Genomic DNA, 25303 nt, shown 5'->3' on the forward strand with positions numbered 1-25303 from the left:
CCTGAACCAGAGTGAGACCCTACCTTGAAAAACCAAAAAAAAAAAAAAAAAAAAAGAGAATGGGTGTGCCGGCCACTGCAAATGATTTCCAGATGCATGCACCACCTTGTGCATCTGGCTTACGTGGGTACTGGGGAATCAAACCTGGGTCCTTAGGCTTTGCAGACAAGTGCCTTAACCTCTAAGCCATCTCTCTAGCCCCTAAAAATAATTTTAACTAAACATTGTATATTTTATGATGCACATGATATTTTGAAATGAGTGTATGTTGTGGAATGGCTAAGGCAGGCTAATAAAGGTGTGTTGCCTTGCATGTAATGTACCTGTTAACTGGCTTGATTACTTTTATGCTTATTTGGGAGGGATAAGTATACTTAAAATCTTGCTGTTTAGTGATTTTCAAATACACACTACATGGCTGGTAAATATAGTCACCGTGTTGTATAATAGGTCTCTTGAACTGATTTCTTCTAACTGAAATTCATATCCATCAACCACTAACTCCCCAAATTGTTCACCACCTTGCCACAGCCTCTGGTAACCTGTATTCTCTTCTCTACGTCCATGGTTTCGCCGTTCTTAGATTCCGTGCAGATGTGAGATCGGGCTGTTTGTCTGTCCGTGCCTGGCTCATTCTGCTGGGTGGGCCTGGTGAAAGCAAGGGCCAGGGGGATGGTTTGGTGGTCTCAGAGCTACTGAGTGCATGAGACATCCAGACTGTGCCCACTTCACAGCTTGGTGGCAGAGGAGCCCAAGGGCCCTCCTGTGAGATCTGTCTTGTGTCTTCACTCCTCAGCCTCCCCAGTGATTGAAAATGGCCAGCTGGAGTGTCCCCATGGGTACAAGAGACTGAACCTTACTCACTGCCAAGGTAAGAATGACCCAGGCTATGGCTGGGCTTCGAGTAGGGGTGTGAATGGTGAGGCCTGCTGATGCAGGGCCAATAGCCACTCCACCCCAGAAAGGAGGAGCATCCGTCTCTGCCTGGAGGTCTCTCGCTCCTCTAAGCCCCAGCTTAGAGGGAAGGGTTGGAGGTGCTGAGTGAGGCTTTGCTTCTACTGGGCGTGAGGAAGGAGTGGGAAGAGGGGTCTGGATGGCCCTGGGGCCAGAAATCTTAGCTGCTGCCCTTGAGCCGACTTGAGTTCCGAGCAGAAGCTCTGCTGACTTGGGTATAGTGTGAACTGAGGCTCCGGGTTGGTGGGGTCGGCAAGGAGCTGAGGAAGCTTGCCTTCAGAGAGCCTTGATAACTTGGTAGCTGTCTGCATGGCCTGCTTTAGGTAAGGCTAAATTGAAAATAGGATTGTCACACATAGCCCTGAGGTCACCTTCTCTGGAGGTTTCCTCAGGAGAGAGCATCCTGAGGAAGCGTGAGTGTCTGGTTATCCGCTTGGGTCGGGTTGGGGAGGCAGAAGGCTACAGAAGGGACTTCTGCCCGGGGGATAATAACAGGTACTCAAGCCAGGCAAATCTCTGGGTCCATCTAGCTCGGGGTTAGAGTCCCTTGGGAGAGCTGGGCCCAGGGCATTAATGAATGTGACAGCTCATCCTTTTGTCCCTAGTGGCCCAGCAGGGGATGTTCATATTGTCACTGTCCCCAGTGGGCCTCTCTTCCTACCATGTTAGAGCTGTCAAGTTGTTCTTAGGATCTCCATGAGTTCCTTGCCATCCACCTCCTACAGAGTCCCCAGGATACAGGTGACCAAACCTCAACCCCACAAAGCCCTTCCCCTGCCTATAACTGAGGTTTGCACGTGTGCAAAAGGAGCCACCTAATGATGTATACTCGTGGACCATCCCTCCTCCCCCTGTAACCTTCCTTCTAGTTTCATAGACTATTTGAGGAAAGGGTGCTGAGAGCTATGTCCACTATGTAGGTGCTAGGTACACAGTGGTGGGTTAGACCCAGTCTGTGCCCCAGGTTAAAACAGACACCTAAACACTTAAATACAACCAGAGAAGGTCCTCGAGGGTGCTATGGGAATCTCCTTGTAGGGCCCAGTCCAAGCTGGGAGGATCAGTTGCAAGCTTCCTGGAAGAAGTGGTACCCAATGCCGTAGTGATGTCCTACTTCGGATCTGGTGTATTCTAAGAAAGGACAGCCAAAAAGGCAGAATTTGGCAAGGAGGCATCAAACAACACAGTCCAAGACCCATAGTCCTCTAGGCCCCAAAAGGAGTGTCACTAATAAACTTCTCTGGGAACAGGTTTTCACTGTGGGGAGCGGGGAGACTCTGCTATTTGTCCTTGGGAGGCTGACCTTGACGCTAAACTTCCTAGCCTCCGGAACTGTGGACTGAATAAAACTTTTCTTCTTAAAAGAAGAAGTGGTACTCAAGCCAAGGCTTTAAAAATGAACATGAGATGGCCAAATGAAGAGGCTACATGCATTCCAGGCAGAGGGACAGTGTGGGCTGGGAAGAACTTGTGGGAGGCACTGGGCACACGATCTGTATGCACCCAGGAGGTGAGACCATAGACGTGCTGACGTGTACTGAAAGCTACTTGTCTGCTTGTGGGCTTTAGGACGTGATGGGGGGGGGGCTTAAATCTCATTCTAAACTTTAGACACTCCCTCTAGGAGGTGATGGGGGAACCCTGAAGCTTCTCTAGTGGAAGGGAGGCAAGTCAAGTTTGAGTTTAGAAGTATCCCTCTGGAAACAGTCTGGAGGCATGTGAATCAGTTTCTCCTCCAGCAACATCTCCCAGACACCTGTGTCCCAAAAGGACGATCTACCAAGGAGCAATTCCCCCTTGCTGCCCGTGCTGGGTCATCTTTCAGTCCCTCATCTTGTGTCAGTTTGCCCAAAGCCTAAAGTTGACCAGGTGGTTCTGATGGCACTGGGCTGCCTGAGGTACCTACTGACCCCTGAAGGTGGTCAGCATCTTTACCACCATCATGGTCATCAACAGATGGGCTGTCACCAAGATGGATCCCAATTTGCAGCTCAGAGGCAGGGTCTGGGGGCTTCCTTTGGGTAGCACAAGAAGTTGAGGGATCAGGAGGAAGCCATTGCCCCGTCTTGTGTGAGGAAGAGCAGGAGCTTTTGCTGGTCTTGTGACTCATGCAGCCTGCCTGAGGCAGGAGACTCCCTGGGCCTTAGCCCTGCCTCGGCCCCTCAGTCCGCCCTTGCTGAGCTCACTCCTACGTTCAAGGCCCCTGCAGCACCAGCCTCAACCTCCTGCCTCCAGCATGTTCCCAGGGCTGGAGCCAGCAAGGGTGCTCAGAGACTCTCCAAGAAGGCTAGATAGGAAGGACCTGAATGCCCAGCTGCCACCCTCCAGCATACCACCTGCGAAGTCACCAGAGCTGAGTCCGTCTGGACAAGTTACTCCTGGAGCCTCACGTTCTTCATCTATAAAATGAGAATGTGAGTCCGGAGAGAAGGCTTAGCAGTTAAGGCGCTTGCCTGTGAAACCTAAGGACCCATGTTCAACTCTCCAGATGTCTCATAGGCCGGATGCCCAAAGGAGAGGCAAGCGCAAGGTCGCTCATGCCCACTAGGTGGCGCAAGCGTCTGGAGTTTGATTGCAGTGGCTGAGGCACTGGTGTGCCAATTCTCTCTCTCTAAAACAAAAAATAATAATAAAATGGGAACACAAGGATCTGTTGATAAAATTGTAAGATTAAATGAAGTCTCATATGTTAAGTATCAAGAAAGTATGGGGGGCTGGGCGTGGTGGCGCACGCCTTTAATCCCAGCACTCGGGAGGCAGAGGTAGGAGGATCACCGAGAGTTCGAGGCCACCCTGAGACTACATAGTGAATTCCAGGTCAGCCTGAGCCAGAGTGAGACCCTACCTCGGAAAAAAAAAAAAAAAAAAAAAAAAAAAAGAAAGTATGGGGCATGTAATAAGGTACTTCATACATGTTATTATTATTATTACCTGCCAGTTAGTAGACCACATACTGTGTGATTTCTCCCTCTCTTCTAACAACACGGGGGGTTTCTATCATTATCCCCATTTTGCAAATGTGAAAACTGAGGCATACAGCGAGGGATCACAATTAAAAAAAAAATAGTCCTCTTTTTCTTGGTGTTTTATTTGAGAGTAGAAAGTCTCTGCACAGCTCTCTCTCAGGCATTAGGTCTGATGGGGCAGGCACTTGATTGTCCCTTCTATTCTTTCAGATATCAATGAGTGCTTGACCCTGGGCCTGTGCAAGGACTCAGAATGCGTGAACACCAGGGGCAGCTACCTATGCACCTGTGGACCTGGCCTCATGCTGGACCCATCACGGAGTCGCTGTGTATGTGAGTGCTGGCGAGGCCAGGGGGTGGGGACACCCTCTGGGGACACTGTTGAGGCCCAGGGCAGTCAAGTGCCCCAGGCCTCATGGCCTCACTGGCTGTGAGCCAGTGTTTGCTACTGACCCTGGAGTTGGGCCAAGATACAAAAATTGATTGCCTATCCTGCTGGGACTAGCCGCTGCGGCCAAGCTTTCTTTCTACTTGTAGCTTTCCTTCTGAGGCTTAGCAGTTTGGGGTTCATGTTTTGTTCTTTTTCTTTGTGTTGTTTTGGTTTGATTTGGTTTTCTCTTCTGATCATGTCTAGCTTGTTTACTGCCCCATGGTCTTGGGAGATGTGTGCCGCCCCTGGGGTTGAGAATGGCCGAGGCTGATTCTTCCAGTGCCTGAGCTTGGCAGCCTCATCGTGTGGCTGTTAAATGGGCTTTTCTAAAGACCTGTCCATTGATTCGTGGAGCTTCTGTCCCATTCCAGGGCCCTTCCATTATCCTGTGGTCTCTTCTGAATGTGTCTCAATATCCGCGAATACAAGCCAGGTGTGGTGGTGCACACCTTTAATCCCAGCACTCGGGAGGCAGAGGTAGGAGTATCACTTTGAGTTCGAGGCCAGTCTGAGACTACACAGTGAATTCCAGATCAGCCTGGACTAGAGTGAGACCTTACCAGAAAAAAAAGAATCCATGAACACATACATTTTATGAGTTGTGAATGCATGCACGCGTGTGTGTGTGCCACACATACACCCTGGCAACACTGTTCCCAGTGACCTCTGTGGTTTCCAGCTTGGAGAGGCCCAGGCTGGCATCCCCCTTCCCCAGATGGCAGAGCTGATACCACAGCCCAGATGGGGCTTTCCTTAGGCAAGAATGCCTGACCAGAGCTGAATAAAACCAGTCCTGCTAGCCTCTGGGATGTGGGCACTTCCCACTCTGTGGAGCTGCAGTCAGCTGACCACTCTGTCTATATACTGCCTGCTGCTGGCTCTGATAAGGCCCTGGCAGGAATAAGACTCTGATGCCAGCAGAGGGAGTGCCCTGTGGGAAAGGAGGCTGGACCTAGAGTCTCCAGGACGAGGACACTAGACAGAGTCTCAGGAGGGAGGCCCAGGGAGCAAGGGGCCCAGAATGAGCAGAACACAGTTTGCTTTCAAGAAGCCATGTGGTTGGGCTGGAGAGATGGCTTAGCAGTTAAGCATTTGCCTGTGAAGCCTAAGGACCCCGGTTCAAGGCTCAATTCCCCAGAACCCACGTTAGCCAGATGCACAAGGGGGCACATGCGTCTGGAGTTCGTTTGCAGTGGCTGGAAGCCCTGGTGTGCCCATTCTGTCTGTCTGTCTCTCTCTCTCTTGCTCACTCCCCCTCTTTCTCTCTGTCACTCTCAAATAAATAAATAAAAACACGAAAAAAAATACAAAAAAAAATTTTAAAAAAGAAGCCATGTGGCGAGGCTAGGGGTGTGGTTCAGTGTGTGGTTCAGTTGGTAGAGTGCTTGCCTAGCATACCTGAAACCCTGGGTTTGATCCCCAGTACTTATAAGATCAGGTATGGGGGTGCACACTTTTCTAAGCCCAGAGCTCAAGAAGCAGAAGCAAGAGGATCAGTTCACGGTCATTCACAGCTACATGAGTTTGAGGCCAGTCTGGGCTTTATGATACCATGTCTACAAATCAAAACAAAGGAACACTGCCTTGTGATGACAGTGACATGTAGTCATTGGCCCTGAGGGACTGTCAACCCTTCTTCTCCAAGCCACTTAAGGTTCTTTTATCATGGGCTGGAGAGATGGCTTAGTGGTTAAGGTGCATGCCTGTGAAGCCTAAGGACCCAGGTTCGATTCTCCAGGTCCAGTGTAAGCCAGATGCACAAGGTGGCGCATGCGTCTGAAGTTCATTTGCAGTGGCTGGAGGCCCTGGTGAACCCATTCTCATTCTCTCCCTGTCTGATAAATAAATAAATGAAAATGAAATTAAAAAAAAAAAAGATTACTTTATCAGGCGAATGTGTTTAACATCCTAGGTGGTGTTTATGTCTGAAGGCCAGGAAGGGACCTACTAGAGGGAAGCAGAGGCAGGCTGTCTTTATTTCCTCTCCTCCTCAGAGCTGCTCTGGCACAAGGACTCTTCTTCCTGTAGGTGGAGGTGGTAGGCAGGTTTCTGAGAATTGCCCTCTCTCCTTGGAAACTGGTTCGGCTTCCTGATATTCCACTCTGGAATTCATAGGGTTGGTCAGTGGCCACCATAGGCAGAGATTGCCCCTGAGGATCCGGGGCTCTTGGACTAATGGCTACATGACCTGTGTGTAGCACATGACCTTTGACAGGGCATGCCAGTTTACCTCAGGCTCTTTCATCTCTATGGCACCGTGAAGGTTGGGTAGTCAGGAGACTCAGGGTTGCAAGTGATGGACACACAACTCCAGCTGCTTTAGCAAATGGAGTCGATTGATTGGCACACTCAGTAAATGTGGGAACACGTGTTGGTTGGCTCATCCTTAGGAGTCCCTTGCTGTTTCCTGCATTGATTTCAGAGTTCCTTTAAAGGTAACACTCCATGTGCTGTAGGTTCTGAGCCTTGAAATCTCAGTCTAAACACGATCACTTCTCTAATGGCCCAGGAACAGTCCCCAAACTGAGTATCATGAGGCCTACTTAGTCACATACCTGTCCCTTAACTACTCACTGTGACTGGAGGTACAGACTTCACTCCTTCACACAGGAAGTGGCCCAAGGGAGGGAAAGAGTGGGTGGTGCCAATAGAAAACCTTGGCTGATGACATCGGAATGGGACACACATGCCAGGCAGGCACAGACACAAGTGTTCACCACCTATGACATATCAACATCCTTACTTTACATATGAAGAAACCAAGGCCCAGGGAGACATGTATGTAGCTCAGTAGGGAGCAAGGATCTGTCTGAACTGACCAAGACCCCAGGGTCATGAATTCCTCAGTTTTGACTGCTGTCTTCCTCAACCCACAACTTGTCTATTGAGAGTATAGTCTGCCCTCTAAATATTTAAATTTCTTTCAAATTGGCATGACACATCTTCTCTCATTGAGATAGTATGCAAGAGAGTGCTATTTTTTTGTTTTTGTTTATTTTTATTTATTTGAGAGCAAAAGACAGAGAGACAAGGAGGCAGAGAGAGAGAGAGAGAGAGAGAGAGAGAGAGAGAAGAGAGAGAATGGCGTGCCAGGGCCTTTATCCACTGCAAACAAACTCCAGATCTCCAGATGCATGTGCCACCTTGTGCATCTGGCTTACATGGGTCCTGGGGAATCAAGCCTTGAACCAGGGTCCTTAGGCTTCACAGGCAAGCCCTTAACCGCTAAGTCATTTCTCCAGCCCGGAGAGTGTTATTTTTTTTAATCCTTTATTTATTTATTTGATAGAGAGAGAGGAAAAAAGAATAGGCATGCCAGGGCCTCTAGCTACTACAAACAAACCCCAGATGCATACATCACCTTGTAACATCTGGCTTTACGTGGGTACTGGGGAATCAAACCTGGGTCTTTGGGCTGTGCAGGCAAGTACCTTAACTGCTAAGCCATCTCTCCAGCCCAAGAGAGTCTTATTTAATAGTTAACTACCATTGGGATTTCAGTGCATGGATTCAGTGGATTTCTTTGGTTTCTGTGGCGCACATGTGTGCGTGTGTTGCCAGAAACAGAATCCAGGGCTTTGCGCACACTAGACAAGTGCTCTGTCACTGACGACACACCCAGACCCAGTGCTTGGCTGATTCATGGAGTGAGCCACGCAGGCGTTGACTCAGCATGCATTACTGAGCAGCCACGTGCACCTGACACAGAGGATGGTCTCTAGTGACAAAGATAACCCAGACAGGCTCTCTGTCCTCAAAGCTGCCTGTCTCAGGTTTTTGGTTCTCACTTTGTTTCATCTTCGTATGAAGCCACCTGTAGTCCTCAGAGCATGCTGCTCCACACTCATCTCCAAGTGCGCGCAGAGAGGCCAGGGAACGCTTGAACGCTGGCAGCTTGTGACATGCAGGTTCACGCCCACATCCCACATTTGGATTCTCCACTTGAGGATGGGAGGCGAGGGTCTCACGGGGCACATAGCACAAGGAGAAGTGAGCTCATGCCCACTGTGACCATTTCTCCCAAAGTTCATGTGGGCATCTTCAGGGCTCGGCTTCCAGGTCGACATGTGGGCCAGGCTGGTCTTGAGCGCATGCAGCCAGCCACACCTCCACCGCTGGCTCTCGGCACTTTCCCTCCCACGGGCCACCTGCCTAGCACCCTGTGTCCTGTCTGTTGCAGCGGACAAAGCCATCTCCATGCAGCAGGGACTGTGTTACCGCTCACTGGGGCTTGGCACCTGCACCCTGCCCTTGGCCCAGCGGATCACCAAGCAGATATGCTGCTGCAGTCGTGTGGGCAAAGCCTGGGGAAGCCAGTGTGAGAAATGCCCCCTGCCTGGCACAGGTAACCCCTGGCTCCATCCCAGCCCTATCCGTGGAGACACTTCCTCAAGGCCAATGGCCAGCCTGGGCAGACCTCAAGACAGAAGACTCTTACTCTTACCCTCCCTATTCCAGTCCCTACCCACCTGGGGTTCCCGCCTTGTTGCCGCAACTGTCTTGCCTCCCTGGAGGAAGAAGGGGCAGGGGAGGGGCGCTCTGACGTTCTGCAGGAATGGCACACTGCTTACTGTGTCCTCTGGCTGTTGGTTTTGCAGAGGCCTTCAGAGAAATCTGTCCTGCCGGCCATGGCTATACCTACTCAAGTTCAGACATCCGCCTGTCCATGAGGAAAGCGGAGGAGGAGGAACTGGCCAGGCCCTCGAGGGAGCAGGCACAGAGGAGCAGTGGACCCCCGTCTGGGCTAGCAGAAAGACAGCCACTCCGAGCCGCCACGGACACCTGGCTTGAGGCTGGGCCCATCTCGGACAAGGGTATCTTGGGCCAGAGTGGGGTGGGAAACACCTGAACATTTCCCTTTTCTATAAGGTCACAGCAGCTCAGAGAGGCCCAGGCATTTTTCCTGTGTCTCTAGACACCCATCTCCGGGGTATTAAGGAAGGGAGCTTGGGGGCTGGAGAGATGGCTTAGCGGTTAAGCACTTGCCTGTGAAGCCTAAGGACCCCAGTTCGAGGCTCGGTTCCCCAGGTCCCACGTTAGCCAGATGCACAAGGGGGCGCACGCATCTGGAGTTCGTTTGCAGAGGCTGGAAGCCCTGGCACGCCCATTCTCTCTCTCCCTCTATCTATCTTTCTCTCTGTGTCTGTCCCTCTCAAATAAATAAATAAATAAATAATTTTTTAAAAAGGGAGCTTGGGGCTGGAGAGGTGGCTCAGCGGTTAAAGCACTTGCCTGCAAAGCCTAAGGACCCAGGTTCGATTCCCCAGGTCCCACGTTAGCCAACTGCACATCGTGGCACATACATCTGGAGTTCGTTTGCAGTGGCTGGAGGCCCTGGTGTGCCCATTCTCTCTCTCTCTCTCTCTCTCTCTCTCTCTCTCTCTCTCTCTCTTCCTCTGTCCTTCTGTATCTAATAAATAAATAAAATGATTTTTAAAAAGGGCGCTTGGGAGCAGCAGTGTCCAGTTCTGGGACACTTCTCTTGTGGTTTGGCTTGACGGCAAGGCCTCTCTAGTTCCCCCTCCTGTGTGGGGTCAAGGGACGTGCACACCCAGAAGGCTACTCAGGAGATGGGAGAGGTCAGCATCATGCCTGGTGTATCTAGCTCTCCATCTCCCACCCGGCCTCCCAGCTTCTGGGGCTGGGAGTCACTCCAAGGCCTAGTGAGCTGGCAAGTGGTTTCAGAGAGTCTGTAGGTTTTCCATGCCTTGTTCTGGCCTTAGGATCTGAGCAGAAGCTCCAGCTCCGCCTCCTGGCACTCAGGGTGTATAGGCCAGGAAGATTCGGCGTTCGAGCTCCCTGGCAGGTGTTCTGGGAAAACGTGAAGTCGTGCCCAAGTCACTGAGTACAGGAGACCACAGAGGTAGTAGGACCCCACGTGTAGTAGGTGACTGCCAGAATTTCCCGCAGGAACCTAGAATAGTCAAGACAGTGAGGATAAAACCCCATTTGTCACGGATGCTGAACACCTGCCCAGTGAGAGGAAGCGCCTTACCTCTCTAGAACTGCTCCCTTGGCTCTTGGCAGCACAGGGGCTGTGAACAACCCCTCTGGCTGGGGCTGTAGGAGGGAGCAGTGTGTCACGGGAGCAATGGAGTGTTGGGGGTAAGTTCTGGTCACCCGGGGCCTCAGAGGAGGGCAGGAGGCTTCCTCTCACAAAATGAAGGGTGAGCTGGGTTGCCTCATATCCATTCCAAGCTTCTGGGTTGGTTGGTCCTAATGTGGGGGGGAGGGGGACTAAAGGGCAGAGGCAGAGAGCTGCATTTTGGGTGCTGCTGGGTATTCTGGGGACATGGTCTGTTTCTCCTCCTGAAGACATGTCTGCTTACCCTCCAGGCAAAGAGTAGAGGGCAGAAGGCCACTGTCTCTACTCCCCAAGCTCATGTCATCATTTTCCCTTTACAGGTGGCTCTCAGACTGTCCAGGTGAGTGAGTCCTCCTGTTAAAAGAGTTGAGTGAGGGCTGGAGAGACGGCTTGGTAGTTAAGGCGCTTGCTCGCGAAGCCTAAGGACCCATGTTTGACTCCCTAGATCCCACATAAGCCAGACGCACTAGGTGACACATGCACAAGGTTGCACATGTACACAAGGTGGTGCACACATCTGGAGTTCTGTTGCAGTGTCTAGAGGCCCTGGCATGTCCATTTTCTCTCTCTCATAAAAAAAACAAAAACAAAAAAAAAAACAAGGACTGGAGGGATAGCTTAGCAGTTAAGGCATTTGCCTGCAAAGCCAAAGGACCCAGGTTCGATTCCCCAGGACTCACATTAGCCAGATGCATAAGGGGGCACACGTGTCCTGAGTTCATCTGCAGTGGCTGGAGGCCCTGGTGTGCCCATTCTCTCTCTCTCTCTCTTTCTCTGTCAAATAAATAAATAAATAAAAATAAAATATTTAAAGAAAAAAAAAAACAGTTGGGTGAGGGTAACAGAGACCAGGCGTTAGCAGCCAGTGGTACCCCAGGCAGAGACCCATGGGGCTGCAAAGGGAAAAGAGTGGAGTAGATGTCAGACTTCACACTTGAAGAGAAGACACAGTGAGGGAGGTTGATCCGAAGACCCCATCTGATATGTAAGCTACTGTGCCATTATCTTCCCACCTAGGATAGCCAGGCCCTCCAGGAAGCACAGAGGGACCATGTGGTTACTCCTGAGTGTCACTGAAGGTTGAGCACTGGGCATAAAACCTAGACACGGTTGTGTTTCCGTATTGCCATCTCGTTCATTCTGAATCTGGCATTTTCTGGGACGATTTAGCATATTCCTCAAGGTCTCCTGTGTGAGTGGCTTATGAGGAAGTAGAGGCATGGCTGTGAATAGCTTCAAACCATTTTACCTAGAAAAGAATACCTGGCTCACTTCCCTGCGCCCAGGATTCCCCTCGATATCCAAGACTAAATGTCTATCAGACAAGGGGCCTTTCTTTATCCTTCACTGGTCTGCTGGTTCCTGCCTATCCCCTGCTGACCTGTCTCCAAATACTGTTTCTCTCCAGCAAGTTCCTTAAGAACCATGTCCTCCCAGACCCAAGCTTCCCATCCTGAGTCCTCTCATTCCCGGCCATGCCCCAGTGCGTCTCTGTTCTCTGCCCTTCTCCTTGGCTTTCCCATGGACTAGGGGCCTCTGTCCATAGCCGTAGTGAGTGACACCAGATGTGGCTGTGGATACTGGCTTCACCATGCTGGCTTGGTGGCCCTGGATGATCTCCGGAACCTCTGTCACTCTATCTGCGACATAGGGGTAGTAGCCTTCACACGTACTGCATTCATGTTCCACTGAGCGGGCGCAGAACACGCGTGGACTCATTTCCCTATAACAACTTACCACCGTAAACAGGTCAAGCTAATGAGTTAAGACAAGAGGAAAGAAAGAGCCTAGCAGAAAACATGGCACATAGTAAAAACTCACCAATTAAGACAGTTGGACAGGAAGCCTGGGAGTGGGGTAAGTGTGGGGGGAAAAGGAAAAAAAAAGTCATGGAAATAACAGAGGAGCTCAAAATAACCTTCTTTCATTTCTGTGCAGGTCACAACCAGTGTTACCCACCTACCTGCCTGGGTCCCAGGTGAGCTCCTCCTCCTCCTAGCAGCTCCCATGGAGAAGAGAAGGGAGGGAGAGGGGGGCCTTAGTTTGGTAGCAGGGTGTCTAGCCATGAACCAGAGGAGGTGGTGAGAGACATGGCATGTGAACACTCTTTCTGGGAACTCTAACCCCCTAAGGGGCTGTGAGGTTAGTATGAGATCCCACAATGCTTTGCAAACATTTTCCTAACCACCAATCTCATTCTTAATCTCATGGTGCCACTCAACACGTAAATCAGGCCCAAGAGGGGGCACCACTGAAGCAGCGGCTTGGCTGGGTGCCAGAGCTCTTTGCTCGAGGGGCCTCATCTTACCTCCTGCCACTGAGCTTGCCTTTCACCAGAACTGGGCTCAGATGCCAAGAGGCCAAGCTGTGGCTTCCCTTGCCATAAACGGACTCAACACGCGCCCAGCTGCTTCCCACAGCAACAGGATGCTGATGTTTGCAGCAAAGTTCTGTAAACTGCAGAACGTTTGTCAACAAAAGAAAGAATGCTGCAGCAGGTATCAGGAGACTTGGGCTATAGTTCTGCCTCCAGCAGGGGCTGGTCTTGGGCAGTGTCCATTTCTGCAGTCCTCGGTCTCCTCAGACAGGACTCTGTGACTCTGGAGGGCCAGGTCGAGCTGTAGAAGAGAGGCGGCATGGCCGGGGAGAGGAGCTCCTAGGCTCTCTCCATCCTGATTCTTGGGAGTCTTAACACCAGGAGGTCAGCGCTAGCCAAGAGCCGGGGCCCCAACCCGCTCTCCTCTGCCCTCTATAGGGGATGCCTCTGGGAGATCAACACCACCACTGCCTGGACAGAGGATCCCAGAGATTCCAGAGGAGCAAGTGACCCCTTCCACTGATGCGCTGGTGACCTTGGATCCACCAGGTAGCTGCAGCAACCCTTGGAGGCCCTCTGCACCCACCTCTGGGAGGTGTGGCTGCGCAGAGCCCACCCCAGGGAAGGGTTGTGAGTGGCATGGCTCCCTGGCCTCTGCAAGCAGTGAACAGTCTGTCCAGGCCGTGGCCCTTGACTCAGCTTACAAAGAGCACAGGGCTCCTCTAGTGAAGACAGGAGCCATACCTAGGTCCCTTGCAGTCTTCTGGGGAGGGTCTTACTCAGAGGCCTCCAGAAAGGACCAGGAGAATCTAGAGGAGCCTCTTTTTTTTTTTAATATTTTTTGTTCATTTTTTATTTATTTATTTGAGAGCAACAGACACAGAGAGAAAGACAGATAGAGGGAGAGAGAGAGAATGGGCGCGCCAGGGCCTCCAGCCACTGCAAACGAACTCCAGACGCGTGCGCCCCCTTGTGCATCTGGCTAACGTGGGACCTGGGGAACCGAGCCTCGAACCGGGGTCCTTAGGCTTCACAGGCAAGCGCTTAACCGCTAAGCCATCTCTCCAGCCCTAGAGGAGCCTCTTGAGGAAAGGGAATGTGTGCAGTGAGGCAGGGACTGTTTGCTCTCAGTTATTGAGAGCTCTGGCGGCAGTGGCAGCTGCAACTCGGGGCGGGGGGGGGGGGGATAGAGTCCTGTTATGCAAGGTTGTTGAAAGGTCCAAAGAGCCTGCATATCTCACTCCGTGTGGTCAGCTACAGCCATGAGGGCCGGTGTGGGGGAGATCCCTGGCAAAGCCACCTGGCTGCGGAATGTGCCCTCCACAAAGGCTCGTTGCTCGGGGGCGTGATCGAGGGGAGCGAGGCCAGCGTTGTGGCGTTGTCACGGCTGCTCCTTGTTCGCATGTGTGCCCTCCCGCCTGCCCTCTCTGTGAGCCAGCTGTACTGTGAGCTGGACACTTAAGTCACCTTGAGTAGGAGGCAAGGATGGTTGGGGGGCGGGGATTTGGATTTCTTCCATCAAAAGAATAGTCAATGCCTGCAGGTGGGTGGAACAGTCTAGAAGGTAGGAGGTAGAATTGGGGCTTGGCCTTCCCAGAACACCCTCCTCCCCCACTGACTTCTCTCCCAGGACCTCTGTCCCCTGGACTCAAAGTAAGGTCCCCTGAGGCTACAGGAAACATCTCTTCCAGCAGGCAGGATGGGATGGGGGGGGGGGGGCTCGGCCAGGGAGCACTGAGATTCTGACAAAGGTCACGTGTCTGGAGGAAGGGTCAGGCTGGGCTAGGCAGTGACCCTCAGCAACAGTGTCACCTCTACCAGCCCTTGGCCTTCTGCACTGCCATCTTCCAACCCTACCCTCAAGGTGGGCACTTAGAACATGGCCGGGGGGGATTGCCACAAGTGCTTAGGGGGACACAAACTTGGAACCAGGCTACAGAAAGGTTGACTGTGAAAGCAGTTTTTTTTTTTTCTTTCTTAAGTATTTTTATTTATTTCTTTACGCGAGAGAAAGAGGAAGGGAGGGAGAAGAGAGAAAGAGAGAGAGAGAGAGAGAGAATATATGGGCACACGAGGGCGTCCACTCACTGCAAACAAACTTCAGATGCATGCGCCACCTTGTGCATCTGGCTCACATGGGTACTGGGGAATTGACCCTGGGTCCTTTGGCTTCACAGGTAAATGCCTTAGCCACTAAGCCATCTCTCCAGCCCTTGAAAACAGTTTAATGTGGCTATTCAGTTCAGTACACCTTAGCAAATACTGTGAAGACCCTCTGTGTGCCAACCCACACCACTGTTAACCCATTTTATTAGGTGTCCTGGCTTCTGGGCAGAGAGCCCTGGGTTTGTGGGCTTTAGGCTAAGACCTCAGGGTAGACGCAGACCCAAAACTTGATTCATTTGTTGGCTTGTTCGCTCATTCATCATGGTATAAGTGTCAGGTATTTCTCTGGTATGATAGATTCAAACCGAATAGATTAGACTCTGTCATCTATGCACCTTACTTTCCAGACCAGCCTGTCCATCTAGGCGAAGCTAGGCAGGAGTTGCCAGGGGTGGGTGGCACTGGCACTGTGCGAGCCACATTCAAGGTGAGGAAGAGGGAGGTCACTTGTAGGGAATATGGGTTACTAGACCCCATTAGGTCCCGGTGAGGCAGATGATCTCACATGAGCTACATCCTGCGTAGGACTCAGGACCCCAGCAGGGATCCCGTATGACCATGCCGGGTAGGACCTGGCAAAGGCAAGGTAGACTTCTGCTGGTCCTCTGGGGCCTCTAAACCCTGCCTGCACACTCTCCTCACCCTGCTCCGCCTGCCATCCCCTGCCTGCCCCATCGCCACAGGTCTTGATTGATGTGCTGCTGGAGCCACTCATGTCTGTGGCCCTGGGACCTGCGTGAACCTCCCAGATGGATACAGATGTGTCTGTAGCCCTGGCTACCAGCTGCGCCCCAGCCAGGCCTACTGCACTGGTATCCCCTTGCCCGTCCCGTGCCTTCCTCGGAGTGGTGGGGTCAACACAAGCAGCTCTGGGGCCTGAGTCGAGTCTAGGCAGCACGAGGTCCAGGTAGTGAGGCGCTTTTCATGAACTTAGGAAAGCAGTCCCTGTCGACACACAGCCTACGTAACTGTTGAAGACCAGTCCGCCCTATGAGCCTCCAGACTCCAGGAAAATGGGCCCCCGTCAGTACCTGGCTGTCCCACACTCCCAGATCAGCCCACTCCTCTTATTAGCCTCCCTTCTTTCTCTCTTTCTTTCTCTCTCTCTCTCTCTGTATGTCTTTCTTTCTTTCTTTCTTTCTTCTCCTTCCTCCCTTCCTCCCTTCCTCCCTTCCTCCCTTTCTCCCTTTCTCCCTTCCTCTCTCTCTCTCTCTCTCTCTTTCTCTCTCTCTCTCTTTCTTTCTTTCATCTTCCTTCCCTTCCTTCCTTCCTTCCTTCCTTCCTTCCTTCCTTCCTTCCTTCCTTCCTTCCTTTCTTTCTTTCTTTCTTTCTTTCTTTCTTTCTTTCTTTCTGGTTTTTTGAGGTAGGATCTCGCTGTAGCCCAGGCTGACCTGGAATTAACTACGTAGTCTCAGGGTGGCCTTGAATTCACAGCAATCCTCCTACCTCTGCCTCCCGAGTGCTGGGATCAAAGGCGTGCGCCACCACGCCCGGCCCTTAGCCATGTTTCTGCCTGTAGGTTGACCAAGGTCTCCATCAGGACAATCCCTGGGGTACACATTTGATGCTAAGATAAACCAGGTGTGAGCATTATTCCCCCTCCCCCGCAGCAGTGTGCACAAAGGAGAAACATTTGCTGTGGTCTTGAAGGAGAAAGGAAGTGATTGTGGGGCCACTGGGGGAAAAGGAACAAGAGGCAGGCAGGAAGCATTGGTTGTCACCCCAGAATCTTAGTGCCTAAGTAAACCCAATAGACCGCCCTGTGGCTTTGTACCTTGGAGAGTTCCGTCCTCTACCATGACTGTCTCCTCTACTCCCTCACCCACTATCCCTGAGTAGGGGCAATTTGCTGGCAGATGCCCAGAGAAGGCTCTCTGGCCTCCCTGACCTGTCTCCCTGCCTCTCTCTGGTCAGATGACAATGAATGTCTGAGGGACCCCTGTGCGGGAAGAGGACGCTGTGTCAGCAGTGGGGGCTCCCACACCTGCTTATGCTACCCTGGCTACACACTGACCACCTCAGGGGCCACGCAGGAGTGCCAAGGTAAGCCACGCCTGCCCTAGTCATGGGGTGGGTTCAAGAGGATGGTTTTGGCAAGACCCCACAGTGGCATTGGAAGAGGAACCAGGTATTAACGGGCCTCAGGCACAGTTCTACCATGTGGGGGTGCTCGAGGCACGGGGCGGAGTAAAGGACTCTGGCCTGGACTTGGAGGAGGCTGACCCCCTGCTGAGATCAGAGGGAAGGAGAGGGATCCGGAAGGGAGTCATGTTCGCAAAAGCCAGGAGGACACTGGGGGCTTGGTTGATGATGGGGAACAAATGCCAACCCCCAAACTCTGAGTGCCAGGAGGCTACTTTCCTTTTGAAGAAAGAGGACACGTGAGGATGTAGAGCTAGGACTTTTGGCAGACTAGGGGAAGGCTGTTTTAGAGAAAAGCTCAGGGAGCCAGGAACTTGGAGAAGCCTGCAGGCTTTGGCCTTCTCTGAGAAGGCCTGGCGCACAGCTAGGAGACCCTTGGTAGACACACTTGTGATGTGAACTCTTGAGGAACACAGAATGCTCCTGGGCATCTTTTTTATTGTTTATTTGAGTGTGTGAGAGAGAAGCAGATAGAGAGAACGGGCACACCAGGGCCTCCAGCCACTGCAAACGAACTCCAGATGCATGTGCCACCTTGTGCATCTGGCTTACATGGGTCCTGGGGAATTGAACCTGGGTCCTTTGGCTGTTCAGACAAGTGCCTTAACCACTAAGCCATCTCTCCAGCCCTAATAGTTACCAATGAATGAGCACTTATCGTATGCCAGCACCATATTATGCCGCTCATACTTCCAACCTATGCAATATTTATTCCCATTTTACACTTTAGCCAAATGAGGCTTAGAGAAGTGAGTTGAGACAGCAAGGGGCCTCGCACCTAGCTGTGGCAAAGCTGAAGTTAGACCCAGTGTCACTTCAGCTGCAAGGCATAGTTTGCTCCCTGTGACACGCTCCTTCACACGCAGTGTCAGGTGCCACCACCGAGCATTAGCGGGGACGGAGGGAGCAGAACGGATTCCAGGCAAAGAGAACCGTTTCTGCGTAGCTCAGCATCATGAGCGGGCCTGGCGTGCCCCGGGAATAATGACGTGTGCAGTCAGGGTGACGGGGGTGGAGGGAGTGCGGTGGAGGTGGAATGCTATTGTTCCTATGGGTGGTGACAGCCGGGAAGGGTAGGTAATTTGGTCAGCTGGCTGTCAGGGAGGTAACTCACAACTGGTTTCCGCAACTGGGGCAGGTGTGGTGGCCAGAGCCAGTGCTCTCTGAGGAACCAGCGAGGGTGCTGGCCCAGGACAAGCCATGGCCGCTACAGGGAACAGTGTGGCCAGGACTGGCCCACACAAGGGGTGCCAGTTGGCGCCAACCTGGGTGTCCCAGCGTTTCTGCCAGCCCTGACAGCTGCAAGGGGGGAGGGTCTGGGGTCATTGGAATGGCTTCTCCCAGTCATGCTTGGCTCCTGCTTGAAGGGCCCTAATCCAGCATAGGATCCAGTTCCTGAATTTTGCCAGCTTCATAAAATATCTCATTATTTCAATTTTTTTCTTCCCCAAGGTAAGGTCTCACTCTTGCCCAGGCTGATCTGGAATTCACTATGTAGTTTCAGAGTGGCCTCCAACTCATGGTGATCTGCCTACCCCTGCGCCCAAGTGCTGGGATTAAAGGCGTGTGCCACCACGCCCGGCTTTTCAGGGTTTTTTAAAAGATTTTATTTTTATTTATTTATTAGAGATGAGAGGGAGAGAGATAGAATGAGAATGGGCATGCCAGGACCTCTAGCGGCTACAAATTAATCCCAGATGCATGTGCCACCATGTGCATCTGGCTTACGTGGGACCTGGAGAATCAAACCTGGATCCTTAGGCTTCTCAGGCACATGCCTTAACCACTAAGCAATCTCTCCAGCCCCTCAATGTTTTTTTAATTACTTATTTATTTAAGAGAGAGAGATTGAGATGGACAGACAGACAGACAGAGAGTATGGGCATGCCAGGGTTGCTTGCCACTGCAGATGAACTCCAGACACATGTACCACTTTGTATAGCTGGCTTTATGTGGGTACGAAGGAATCCAACCTGGATCATCAGGCTTTGCCGGAAAAGCCTTTAATTGCTGAGCCATCTTTCCAGCCCCTATCTCAATGTTTTAACTTAACATTTATTTTTATTTATGTTTTATTTTTAAAATATTTTTATTTTTATTTATTTATTTGAGAGAAAGGCAGATACAGAGAGATACAGAGAGAGAGAGAGAGAGAGAGAGAGAATGGGTACACCAGGGCCTCCAGCCACTGGAAACGAAACTCCAGATGTATGTGACACCTTGTGCATGTGTCTTACATGGGGACTGGGGAATTGAATCTGGGTCCCTTGGCTTTGTAGCAAGTGCCTTAACCACTAAGCTATTTCTCCACCCGTATTTATGTTTGAATGTATATAATTATTATAAAGCATTGCCATTTTAGGTTACTATAAATAGAAACAGTGTTTATTTAAATATTAAGAACTTCAAGGCTTGAATGGTAGTTGTTACTACTCAGTGTGAGCATTGCTTATTGCTTTGACTCTTGGCTTTCCTCGTGTGTGAGTTGTTGACTCTTTGCTCATTTTCCAGGGGTGGTGGCTGCTTTTCTTGTAGCTTTTTAGGAGAGCCTTGGATATTCTAGATGCTTGGCTGGGTTTCAAAACCAGAACTCTTCCATTTCTGTCCTCTGCTCATTAACTTATCCTTTTGTCTTTCGCTGAATACCAGTCCTTCACTTCGATGCATTGGAAACGTTTTAACTTTATCCTAATGTTCTGGGTTTTATTTAAGTCCTTGAGGTTAGAGAGATCACCCGGTGGTTAAGTGTACTTCCTGCACAAGCATGAGGGCCTGAGGGGTCTCAGGCTGCGTGAGTGTGAATCCCACGCACCCACGCAAATAGTTGGGCATGGCCAAGAATGTCTGCAACCCCAGTCCCATGGGGAGCAAAGACTAAAGAATCCCTGGGGCTTGCAAACAAAACAAAACAAAAACAAACAAAAAACCAGCAAGCTCCAGAAAACGTAGTTTCCAGCTCAAGGAGAAACAGGAGGAGGGTGAATCATGGAGGGGGGTGAATACCTGACAGTCTCTTGGCATGCTCTCAGGGTGCCACATAAGCACATACATGTGCATACATCACACACACACACACACACACACACACACACACACCACCACCACCACCACCACTGCCGTCACACTACACATACTATGCACACACAAGAAAAAGAAAGTCCTTCTCTTCCTGTAAGCCATAAAGATATTCTGCACTCTCATTTAGGTATGGGGTGCTTTGATCCATCTTGAGGCCCATCTTTGCATAAGACTAAGAACATGCTTTGTCATGCATACGGACCAAGACTTGGAGCTGGAACCATGGAAAGCTCTGATAGGTGGAAAGCAGGGACTTTGTTGACCTCAAGACCAGCTGTGGGGTCCCAGAAGCAGTGACCCCTGGGAGAAAGAAACGCAGAGGTCAGCAGGGTCTGGCCAGTCTCAGAGCTGGCCTTGGAGCCCCTCTGGCCAATCCCAGCTACCGTGAGCATGGCTTCTTCTCCTGGGCCTCAGCCTTGTTCACAGCCTCTGAGAAGGACGCCTCCCTCAGTGTCCCCCCCGGGGCTGGCTTTGACTCAGGACTGTCCTTTGTGCTTGCAGATATAGACGAGTGTGAGCAGCCAGGGGTGTGCAGCGGGGGCCAGTGCAGCAACACCGAGGGCTCGTACCACTGTGAGTGTGATCGGGGCTACGTCATGGTCAGGAGCGGGCAGTGCCAAGGTAAGAAGTGGAGATAATGGATCAGTTTGCTGCCCCCCACGCTGTGCATTACTGAACTCCCCGAAAACCCCCACTAGCTTGTCCTCTGCGTGCTTTTGATGCTGGGCCCACTCCCATTGACAGAGACTAGCCTATGAATTCCTTCTATCTTCTTGGTGATACTGTGGTATCCTCTGTATCAGAGAAGTACTGATTGACACAATAGTACATCTCCTCACCTTGAACAATGTGCTCTCTGGCGGCACAAACATGCTGTTTGTGTGCAGTGGTAAGAGACCCTGGCCTGCTCATGCACACACACACACACACACACACACACACACACACACACACAAGTAAATAATAAAATATAAGCCGGGCGTGGTGGCGCACGCCTTTAATCCCAGCACTCGGGAGGCAGAGGTAGGAGGATTGCTGCGAATTCAAGGCCACCCTGAGACTACAGAGTTAATTCCAGGTCAGCCTGGACCAGAGTGAGACCCTACCTCAAAAAACCAAAAAAAAAAAATATATATATATATATATATATATATATATATATATATATTTTTTTTCCTTGATTCAAGGCTCAGGTGTTGTTAAAAATATTTTATTTATTTATTTGCAAGTAGGGAAAAGAGATAGAGAGAAGTGAGACAGATAGAATGGGCATGACGGGGCCTCCAGCCTCTGTAAACGAACTCCATATGTATGTGCCACTTTGCGCATCTGGCTTTACATGGGAAGTGGGGAATCAAACCCTGGTTGTTAGGCTTTGCAGGGAAGCACCTTAACTGCTGTGCCATCTTTCCAGCAATGTGCTGTCCTTGTGTGGCCGAGGAAGTTGGTCTCTCTGGGAGACTTAATCTTCCTTTTCTAGCAGAGTAGGATGATGTGGCTTGAGGCAGGTCTTCATTCTTTCTAGCTCAGGCTGATCTGGAATTCACTCAGTAGCCCAGGCTAGCCTCCAACCCATGGCAGTCCTCCTACCTCAGCCTCCCATGTGCTGGGATTAAAGGTGTGCGCCACCATGCTCAGCTCAGACTTAATCTTCTTGCAAAAGTTTGTTAGACCATGAGCGTCTCAAGAGTGGACCATATCCTGTGCATGGACATCCATAAATAGTAATTGACAAATGAGTGAATGGCTTCAAGACCCTTTGCCAGGTCTTCCCTGGCTCCAGGGGGTCCTAGAGGTAAGCAGTGAGCTTGTGGACCCTGTGATGATCCATCCATCCCAGTGCCATTGCCATGGAAACAAAGCCCAGGGTTCTAGGAGATCTAAGGAAGGGAAAGGGTAGCTACAGGTACTGGACAAACAACTACCTTCATTCCTAGTTTGTTTTCCTTCTCTCAGTGCCTCCCATAAAAACTCAGCCCTATGGGGCTGGAGAGATAGCTTAGCGGTTAAGCGCTTGCCTGTGAAGCCTAAAGACCCTGGTTCGAGGCTCCATTCCCCATGACCCATGTTACCCAGATACACAAGGGGGTGCACACGTCTGGAGTTCGTTTGCGGTGGCTGGAAGCCCTGGCGGGCTCATTCTCTCTCTCTTTCTTTCTGTGTCTGTCGCTCTCAAATAAAAAAAACAAAAAAAAAAACAAAAAAAAACTCAGGCCTATGCATGATCAAAGCTGGGACCCTCTGCTTTTGTCCTCATCAGATTATTAGAGAATGAGACAGCTTGGCATTTTTCCCAGAGACTGCTGAATGGAGTGCCCCTTGGTAGGTATCTGCCATGTGCCAGCTGGCTAAGTACTTGGTAGATCACCTTATTTAAGCATCACAATATTATGAATTTGATATTAGAACTTATTAAAGATAAAAGCAGAACTAAAGGAAATGAAACAGGAACATACCAGAACATTTAGAATATCAGGTTTACACTAATCTGTCCATATTAAGGGCAGAGACTCCAGTGCAGACAGGCCTGGGTTTGGCTTTTGGCTCTTGGCTGGAAAAGGAACCTGACACGCCCATTTCAGAGGGTTGGATAAGCTGACGTATACGGGGTGCTCAGTACCACCTCTGGCACATGACCGGGAGGAAATGTCGCTGTGAGAGCCCTCACTTTGCCGTGTCTCGATCCCCATACCCGAATGCCCTGCTCTGGACTGACTGCTCGGTCCCATCCAGAGGAAAGGTCTTAGACATGCACCTCATCTGTGAGGTCAGGCTAAGTTCTTGGCCCTGGGCAGGCACTGTGGGACTGTTGAAAGAAAGAATGATGTAGTCTGCACACTTCTCCAGGTTTCCATCAGCAACCACAGACCTAGCTCATCACCTCCAGAGCCCAGTCAATTTCCTCTCCCTTTCTTCTCTATCCAAAGAAGAAACCACTCTCTCCACCGAACCCCCCGGTCTCTGATGAGAGACTGCATTTCCATCATACCAGGACTCTGGGTTTCCGTGGCCAGGGAGCAGATTTTCCTACACGCTGCCAGGGCCTTGGCTGTTCCCTACCCACATCTGATGTCCCTTGAACTTCTAGCCCCAGCCTCAGTGTCCTTCTTTCCCCCAACCTTGGACTCTCTGAAGGAACAGCAGTGGGTGCCCTTGTACTGCCCCATAAGGAGGCTGACCACTGGCAGAGCAGCTCAGGGTCCTCCCAGTATACTGGCAGGAGACTGGCAAGCTAGTGCCAGGTTCAGTTGTGTCCATGGGTCACTTTAGACATCTCTTCAGCAGCCTCATACCAAGAGGAATGAAGGGCGTTGTTTTGGGTATAGATCGTTCCACATCCTCAGTCAGCAAACATTTGTTGAATGGCTATTGTGCCCCAGCCACCTGCCGGGAATATGGCAATTAATAGGTCCTGCCAACGACTAGAGTACTGAAGCCTACCAAACTTACCATAAACTTATATTAAAATATGAACCTGGCTGGGGAGATGGCTTAGCGGTTAAGGTGCTTCCCTGGACCCAAGGACCCAGGTTCAATTCCCCAGAACCCACATAAGCCAGCTGCACAATGTGGCACATGTGTCTGGAGTTCTTTTGCAGTGGAGTGAAGCCCTGGTGTGCCCATTCTCTCTATCTGACTATCTCTATCTCTCTCTCAACTAAGTAAATTATATATATATATTTTTTATTTTATTTTATTTTATTTTATTTTTAATTCACACTCTTGACCAGGCAGAAAAGTCTCCACCCAGTGACGGCTCTAGTCTAGGTACTGAGAAGTTGATGCAGCAGCCTGGTTCTAGAATACACTCCATCCAAGCTGTTCATTTGGCTCCTTTGATTGGCTTAGCGAATGACTTAGTTCTATCCGCCCCCAGTGGGGAGAAGCCTTCCTTGGCTCAGGTGGAAATTGAGGATCTGATGTGATCTTCTGCCTCTCCCTCTACTTGCTGGCAGACCTCTCCCATAGGAACATCACTGTCACTGCTCTGGGCTCTGATCTAAGAAGGAAGAAGCCAGGAGTGGTGTGGCAGGTTAGACTAGGCCAGGCTGCATTAACAAACAATCCACATCTTAGTTACAGAAAACACAGTTAAGCTTATGTCTTATTTTTGCTGTTGTTGTTTTGGGGTTTTTTGGTTTTTGTTTGTTTGTTTGTTTGTTTGAGGTAGGAGTCTCACTCTGGTCCCAGGCTGACCTGGAATTCACTATGTAGTCTCAGGGTGGCTTTGAACTCTCAGCGATCCTCCTACTTCTGCCTCCCGAGTGCTGGGATTAAAGGTGTGCGCCACCATACCCAGCGTATATCTTTTTTTAAAAAATATTTTATTTTTATTTATTTATTTGAGAGAGAGAAAGAGGCAGAGAGAAAGAGAGAATGAGCGCACCAGGGCCTCCATCCACTGCAAACAAATTCCAGACGCATGTGGGTCCTGGGGAATCGAACCGAGGTCCTTTGGCTTTGCAGGCAAACGCCTTAACCGCTAAGCCATCTCTCCAGCACCTAGAAGGATATCTTCTACTAGAGACCCTTCAGATAGTTCAGCCTGGTGACACACAGCCCAACTAGGAGCTTGTGGTTGCCCAATTTCCAGAGACAGGCTTTTTTTGTTTGTTTGTTTGTTTGTTTTGAGGCAGGTTCTCACTCCTCCTACCTCTGCCTCACAAGAGCTGGGGATTAAAGGTGTGCGCCACCATGCTTGGCGTGAGACAGGCTTTACATTGGTGTCCCCAAGACTTTATAGAAGTTGTGGACATCCTTACAGATACTCGCCTGAGGAACCACCTGCCCTGTGGATGAATCTTCTTCAGCTGTTTTGGGTTTGGAAGGTTCTGGTCCCATGTGACAGATGGCTTTCATGTATCCCAACTTCTGCAAACCAAACACCACCACCTCTTTGCTTTCACCCTTGGCCTGGTACCCCCTGGCTCTGGCTCTGCTTTGCCAGCTGTTAGCTTTAGTCCCTTTGCAGAAAGCCTCCGTTCTGCCCCCGGGCCTGGCTTCTGCATTGCCTCCCTGGGGGCTGCAGAGGTTTTCTTTTTTTTTTTTTTCTTTTTTTTTTCTTTTTGTGTGGTGGAAAATGACTTTAATTCCAGTACTCAGGAGGGGAGGCAAATGAAGTTGGATCACCATGAGTACAAGGTCACCCTGAGATTACATAGTGA

General features: G+C 50.7%; 1 protein-coding gene across 1 annotated transcript in view; it reads left to right on the forward strand.

The window, feature by feature from the left end:
• The window catches only part of Ltbp2 (latent transforming growth factor beta binding protein 2), a 119068-nt gene that overhangs the window by 76078 nt on the left and 17687 nt on the right, over positions 1–25303 (forward strand). Inside the window, exons 9-17 of the mRNA XM_045153951.1 lie at positions 797–871; positions 4131–4253; positions 8531–8695; positions 8949–9164; positions 10756–10775; positions 12374–12413; positions 13191–13301; positions 16833–16961; positions 20640–20759. Coding sequence (XP_045009886.1) covers positions 797–871; positions 4131–4253; positions 8531–8695; positions 8949–9164; positions 10756–10775; positions 12374–12413; positions 13191–13301; positions 16833–16961; positions 20640–20759 — 999 coding nt within the window. The remainder of the gene's footprint in view (positions 1–796; positions 872–4130; positions 4254–8530; positions 8696–8948; positions 9165–10755; positions 10776–12373; positions 12414–13190; positions 13302–16832; positions 16962–20639; positions 20760–25303) is intronic.

This window comes from Jaculus jaculus, chromosome 7 (assembly GCF_020740685.1).
Source record: "Jaculus jaculus isolate mJacJac1 chromosome 7, mJacJac1.mat.Y.cur, whole genome shotgun sequence".
NCBI classification, from domain to species: Eukaryota; Metazoa; Chordata; class Mammalia; order Rodentia; family Dipodidae; genus Jaculus; species Jaculus jaculus.